General features: G+C 34.0%; 1 protein-coding gene across 2 annotated transcripts in view; it reads right to left on the bottom strand.

Moving 5' to 3' along the window:
- Positions 1–7,238, bottom strand: part of Trappc13 (trafficking protein particle complex 13) — a 36,076-nt gene that overhangs the window by 15,538 nt on the left and 13,300 nt on the right. For both annotated transcript variants that reach the window (XM_023706193.1, XM_004623047.2), the window contains exons 3-7: positions 6,710–6,778; positions 5,821–5,920; positions 4,821–4,905; positions 3,634–3,761; positions 608–680 (exon numbers count right to left, since the gene is read on the bottom strand). In XM_023706193.1, coding sequence (XP_023561961.1) covers positions 608–680; positions 3,634–3,761; positions 4,821–4,905; positions 5,821–5,920; positions 6,710–6,778 — 455 coding nt within the window. The remainder of the gene's footprint in view (positions 1–607; positions 681–3,633; positions 3,762–4,820; positions 4,906–5,820; positions 5,921–6,709; positions 6,779–7,238) is intronic.

Consider the following 7,238-nt stretch of genomic DNA (forward strand, 5'->3'; position numbering starts at 1 on the left):
GCCCAAGGAGATTAACCCAGTAGAATAAGCACTTGCCTGGCAAGTGCAGGGTCCTGAGTTCAATCCCCAGTACTGCAAAAAACAAAACAAAACAAAACAAAAAAAACTTTCTTTCACAATTTAGTATTACATATATGCCTCTTGTCTGGGCTGTAGACTTATCCTTGTTCTGAAGTTTTGTTTTGGTAAGTTATGAAAATAAGGTATTTTAAAACTTACAGTAAAAATTAATTTCATTTTGAAATGTTATAATGGTGATGACTTTTTTTATTTAACTTAATTTAATCTGATACATTAGAGGCGGTAATGTGCACCTATAATCCGAGGACTTGGGAGTTGAGGCTGGAAGACTGCCTGGAATTTGAGGCCAGCTGGAGTTATATAGTGAGCATAAGACCTGTCTGAAATATAACACGGTACAAGATCCTGTTTCAACACCCCCAAAAAAATTTATTCTGACATTGGATCACTAGTAATATGACAATCCCATGCAACAAGGTATTTGGTTCATTTCAAGCATGTTTTCCCTACAGACAGACAGGAATAACTACACTTCCAAGAAAACAAAAGGAATCTAAAAACTATTAATCACTATCATATTCAGTACCTGAAATTTGAAGAATTTTCTAAAGTACATCTTTTCTCCACCCTGAGTTGTATAACTCACAGCACATACCAAGCTGAAACAGAAAGATACCATAATGATTTCTAATCATTTTCAAGTTCATTTCTCAGTTGGAAAGACAGCACTTCAATTCCACTTACAAGTATGGAAAACATTTTTAATAATGATGTGAAACTTTAGCCAAATGAGACTAGAGCAAAAAGAGTTCCAGCAGATAGAGATATAAATACATGAAGATTTTGACTATACAGTTAAATATAAAGTAAGTTCATCTAAGGTAGAAAAATTAAAACTAAACCAATTAAAGATAGAAAACAAACTTGGATAAAATACTTATAACAATATGAAAAAAATCCAACTGTTAATATATAAAGGGATCTTACATGTTAATAAGCAAAATCATCACTCTTTCACACTGAGTGAAACAATACATATATGCATCACAGTTCCTTAACAAGCTAGCCAGGATGTGAAAAAGTTCAACTTCCTGAGTAGTCAAACACCTAAAATAATGAAATAATAATTTGGCAGGAATTCTTTATAAGTGCTATCAAGATTTGTGAAGGTTTAGAGAAACTGACTCTTTTACACTGCTAGTCCTTGTGTGAAACTTAGGATATAACCATTTTTGCACTGGCGAGATAGCTCAGTGGTCTAAAGTGCCTGCTTAGGCAAGCTCAGGCAAGGGCGCAGGGACTATGGTTCGATCCCCAGCACCACATGCAGTGCCAGCCCTGTCCCAGGTGAGATGAGCTGGCCACACACAAAATAAAAATAGCAACACATATTTTTACAGAACATCACTGTAAGTAAAACATAAGGAAATATTGAAGTATTCACTATTATATTATTTATAGCATGGAAAAACTAAAAATAATCCCAATGTTCAAAATTAGGTAAAAACAAAGTACACTGTACAAATGTGTAAGACGCATTCACCGAAAAAGTAATGTCTCAAATATTGACTGATTGGGGAAAATGCTCTGTGAATTGAAAAACGATAAAACAATTAGCAATGTCAACACAATTTTGTAAAATATTAAATTACATATATTGTACTTGTTATATATGTGCACATAAAAAGATTGGAAAGAAATATTAACATTTTAATAGTTATTTTACTAAGTGATAACATTATTAAGTAGTTCAGTTTCTCTTAGTACTAATCTAGGGAGGCTGGCAAGTATGTTGCTTTAAATATTACCTGTTCTCTAAGTGTTCAAAGTCAGGAGCACCACAGGTTTTGAAAATATATTCAAATTTGAAATCTATATTAGAAAATGAGCTGTAGAGTTCTATAAAAGTATCATCTCTGTGAAGTGGGGATTTTACACATTTATTACCATGTCAATAAATTCAACTTCAAAAAATAGTGACTACTGTTCTGTTATGTCCTGGGGACAAGGCAGAGTTCATAAATCTCACAATTGAACAGGGAAGGCAGCACTCAGTAAATAATTGGAATAACAAAAGATACAAACAAGTTAGTTGGAAGTACTAGGTGCAAAGGTTAGGAAAGCATCTTTGAGGAAGTTATGCTGGTCCTTAGGCAAAAAAAAAAAAAACAAAGCAAAGGCAAATGCAAATTATGTAAAATGCCACAGGCATTCTCCTGTATGGGAACACATTTCAAGCCATACAGTTTGGAGATAGCAAAAGTACAGTATAACTGCTGAGACAAAGGAAGTGTGAAAAAATGTTAGCAAGAATTACACTATAAGGAGGGCCCACCAGATAGTTCAGTGCAGTAAAATGCCTGCGCAGGGACAGGGGATCCATCCCCGAAACCACAGGCCATGTGGACCCTGTCTCCCCGCCCCATGAGAATAAGACTGGGCGTGGTGGCACATGTCTATAATCCCAGCACTTGGGAGGCTGAAAACAGGAGGATCACTAGGAGTCCTACCTGTGTAGTGAGACCCTGTATTAACTACACTAAAAAAAAAAAAAAAATTAGACTAAAAGGAGAGCTTTGAAAAATATACACACACCCAGAATTTGCAAAACGTAATGGGAGGTCTTTGAAGAGATAAGTGACTTACACATGATCATATAATAATGTCTCAGAAATCTGAACTGCATGAATGTTAACTCCAAAGTTCTGACCAATCATGATTACCTACAGCGGATCTCTGCACCAAAATTAACTAATCAAATAATTGCCTGTTATTTATACTTAATATAGTACCTATATTATATGCTTTAATGGTCACAGAGAACAAGAAAGTGGAAATGAAGCAAAGGGGTAATATATTTGTCTTTCAGAATCAAAGTTTGTTTCTTTTTTTTTTCCATAATTTTATTGAGAAACAAATAGCAATGAGACAGTTTCAAATCAAATTGGTAGGACAGTTTCAATAATTAACACATTGCATACATTCTTCCTAGTGGTTAATTGCTGTACAAGATGTAGACATGATATCCTATTTACAAACACCATTAGAACAAACCCCTCTATTCATTAAGAGAATGTAACTATATATCTATCCTATCCACTTTGAATACACAGATACAAAACGGACATTCATCTGTATCCCCTTTTTTTGTTAAGTTCCGTTATTTGAATATTATAGGTGTGTAAACTCAGCAAAATATTCTAAAGGAGTTCAGTAGTCCATAATAGTATTGGGTCTTCCGCTTGACTGACAATGTCAGAAATTGTTGACCTGAGTCCCCTACAGCTCAACATAACAGCATGGCTTTACTTCTTATATTTCATTTTTATACTTTTCTGCTGGATGGTTAAGACCAAGGTAATGGGTCTGATAAGGTCAGTCAAATCCCCTCAGGATTTATCCTGAGATCCTGTACCTCAGATTGTAGAACCTTTGTCAATGTCAGCCATGTGGATGAGTCACGGCTATTGCTTGGCCAAAGTTTGTTTCTGACAAACATAAAAATAAAAAATAAAATTCCTTTTGAAGTGAATTCTTGGGCATAAAGATAAGTAGACAACAAAAATGCAAGTGACAGTTGTAGTAGACAGAAGTAGCAAAATTAATCCTTACATGTGTGTTCCAATTTCCTTTACTTCGTGGTGTATAACATCATCAATGCAGCAATCCGGTTTAAGTTCAGCCACTGCAGCATTGGATGCTGAAAGATTTAAACGCTGGGAACTCGTCTGAAGATCAGCCTTTAAAGAAAGAAGGGAGGGACCCAAATAGGACCCGATATAATAGGGCATGGACTGGTATGAGTGGAAAAAATAGGGGAGGATAAGAACAAGGAAGCAGGAATGAAAGGGGAGCAAGGCTGCTTTGTAAACCTTTCTGTATGGTGCTGATGCTTAGCCCTTTGAGCATGGTACAAACCCTCCCTCCCAAAAATAATCAGGAAGAAATTACAGTGGACTGTCGACAGTTAATATGCAATCCTAGCTATTACTTTCAGGGATCATTTGTATAGTACATTGCTATTACAAATGAGAAATACCACTACAATACAGGGCAGAGGAGGAAAAAACACTTTAACCCAAGTAAATTTAGGAAATAAAATCAGACAGTAGCCACAGTCATTTTTTTCTTTTTGGTAGCATACTAAGATTTTCACTTACTTTTGAGACATAAATTTCCTTAAATACCAAAGGACACTTAAAAACTACATAAGCAATAAAAACATAGAATTTAAAACACAGCAAACCCCTGCCTGGTGGTGCATGCCTGTAACCCAGGCACTCAGAGGCTGAGGGAGGAAGATTGCTGTGTAACATAAAATAATGCGACGGCAATAAAACCAAACACATGAAATTTAATAATAATGTTATCTATTCTCATCAAGTGAATTTTCTTTGCAGCTACAAGATCCCATACATATCCTATGTCTTTCTGCTTGATTATCACGGCCTCCACTTTTTCTCTATCTCTTAACATTCTTTCAAGTTTCTCTTGTGTTTCCTCCTCTCCAATAAACCCGATGACAATCCCTTGTGACCTTTCTTCCTCTTTAAAATATTATGGTAACCACATATATAAACAAGAACTATTACTTCTGACTAGTCATTTTTTCAGCCAAGCTATCATAAACTTTGAGAATAAGGAAACATGTTCCAATGTAAGCACTTTGTGTCTGTGGGCATCTTTCATTAATTTCTACCAGTACCATGCCTTAGAAAAAAAAAAAAAAAGCAAACTAAAAAACATTGTAATGAAGTCTTTAAAAAACAAAATACATTCCAAACAAGAATATCACTTACTTTTACCAGTATATCTTTTACAACTTGATTACTGTCATTATGAACGCTGATATAACTAGAAAAGGTCTCTCCTAAAAATATGTTCCTGTGAAATAAAGTAAAATTGTAATCAGAAATTCACCAAGGTTGTATCATAAATATGGTGTGTGAACATTACTTAGTAACTTCAAGTGGAGAAAATGTACTAAAGGCTATGCATCCGGTGGGGTGCTGCTTCAGCGTACCTTTACTTGTAGGAGGCAGCTCATTTATTTACCTAACAAATTTCAAAGTAAGAAGGCATTTCAGATGTATAGCTGGGTAGGCTAGAAAATGACAAGTTTCCCTTTTAAAATCATTTATGCTTTGAATGTAAAGAGACCCAAACTGGTTCATCTTGGAGTATTTTTATCAATTTATTTTATTTTCTAACTTATTCTAGTAAAATGACCAGTGGCTTTGGTCTACATTGTTTTACCCTTGATGAATGAATAATTTTCAAGTTTTCACTAATTCACTTTGAGTATACTTTGAGTGTTTAAAAAAAAAAAAAACCTTTAAAGCTTTTTTCTGTCTCAAACTTTTTCAGTTGCAGAAGGAGTAGAACTAGGAGTTTGTATCTCAATAATAATCCGGAATAAGTGAACAGCTAAGAATAAGAAAAACAAAAAAATCTACAGTTCTTCATTAGCTGACAAATCTGATGGCTGTTGGGAGGGAGCTATGAGGCTCACTAAAGAGTTGCTTCTGAAAAAGACATAGGTATAATTAGTTAAAATAAAAGGCATATGTGGTCAATTAAAAAGATCTAAAGAAAGCTAAAATGCTGTCATTCTAGAAACCACTATTAACATTTCATTTTGATATGTGTCTCATTAAAAAAATATATAATCACATAATTTTTGTAACTTTTTAACTACTTAAACACATGTCATTTTTTCATTCTAAAGTTATTTTTTGAAACATGCTTTGCAATGGCTTTCATGTACTGTTGTGTGTCTTACGTGATTATTCTTCTTACCCAAAATTTTGGGGTAGAGTCAACATTTCTCCCAACATTAAAATTTCTGCACCATTTACTGTTGAAGGATCATCTCTCATTAGTTGGTTAAAAAGATCTCCTGTAATAAGAGAAAAACATAAAAGTCTAACATCTACATTTTAAATAATTTTCTTTACATAAAAATATAGCTGAGGTACAGCTTAGTGGTACCACTGTTATCTAGAATATACAAGGGTCTGGGTTTGATCTCCAGAACCTCCCCAAAGATATAGCTGGAAGAGATGCTGACACATTTTTATAATGTATAATGTCATTTTAATCTTTAATAAGAGCCTATCAAAAATTCTGATCACACAGAATGAACATTTCAGAAACAAAAATGTAGGCCATGAGATATACGATATACTATATAAGGCACCAATAATTCTAAGTAAAAGTTGGGCATGGTGGCACATGAGTTTAATCATACTACTTAAGAAGCTGAGGCAGGAATATCACGGTAGGCTTAAGGCCATGCTGGGCTATGCAGTGAGTTCAAGGCTGGGTTGAACTATGAGCACTCTGTCTCAAAAAGCAAAATATTCTAAGTATAAAAAGAATGCTATAGTAATGAAACAGCTAAGGATAAAGGCAGTATTTCAATAGTGTTATGAATATGATGTATCTTTTCTTAAAACAAAAGGCTCTTGGTAATACAGGCCATAAACATCTTTTTTTAAAATCAACATTATTTTGACTTATAGATTATAATGAGGCCAATTACTCAGATGATACAAAAGACAACCAAAGAATTTAACGAAGTATTAGCATAAGATTGAGAAGGCTAAGTTCATTGCAAGAAAATGTAGGCAACTCAAGTTTCAACTCTTCCCCAGACCCAAATACAGGAAGAACATGTCATACATACCAGGTAAATCTTTCTCTTCACATGTTACTGGAATATTGGTGAATAAAGTAGGCTTAGTCAACCGCATCACTATAAATTGAGAAAATAAAGAAACATAAAAAAACAGTAGTTTTGGGCTAATATTTTCAAGTCCAGTGTGTAGCAGTCATTAATTTCATACTAGTATAAAATATCTAAATATTAAATACTTCATAAAATTCTTACCCATGAAGGATTTATTAAAAACATTAATGTGTTGGGTGTCATGGTACATGCCTGTCATCCCAACTACTCCGGAAACTGAGTTGGAAGGAGAGTTTGAAGGAACTTAGTAAGACTATCTCAAAATTTTAAAGGCTACAGGTAGCAGTTTGGGAATGAAGCTCAGTGGTAGAATTGCCTAGGATGCAAGGGTCCTTGGGTTCAATCCCTAATACCACCAAAAAAAAAAAAAAAAAGAAAAAAAAAGAAAAAAAGAAAAAGAAAAAAGTTATTATGCATTTAAAATTTATAACCAAAGACATTAATTTTGCATTTTTTACAACTATAA

This window comes from Octodon degus, unplaced genomic scaffold, assembly GCF_000260255.1.
Source record: "Octodon degus isolate 3935 unplaced genomic scaffold, OctDeg1.0 scaffold00001, whole genome shotgun sequence".
Classification (NCBI taxonomy): Eukaryota; Metazoa; Chordata; class Mammalia; order Rodentia; family Octodontidae; genus Octodon; species Octodon degus.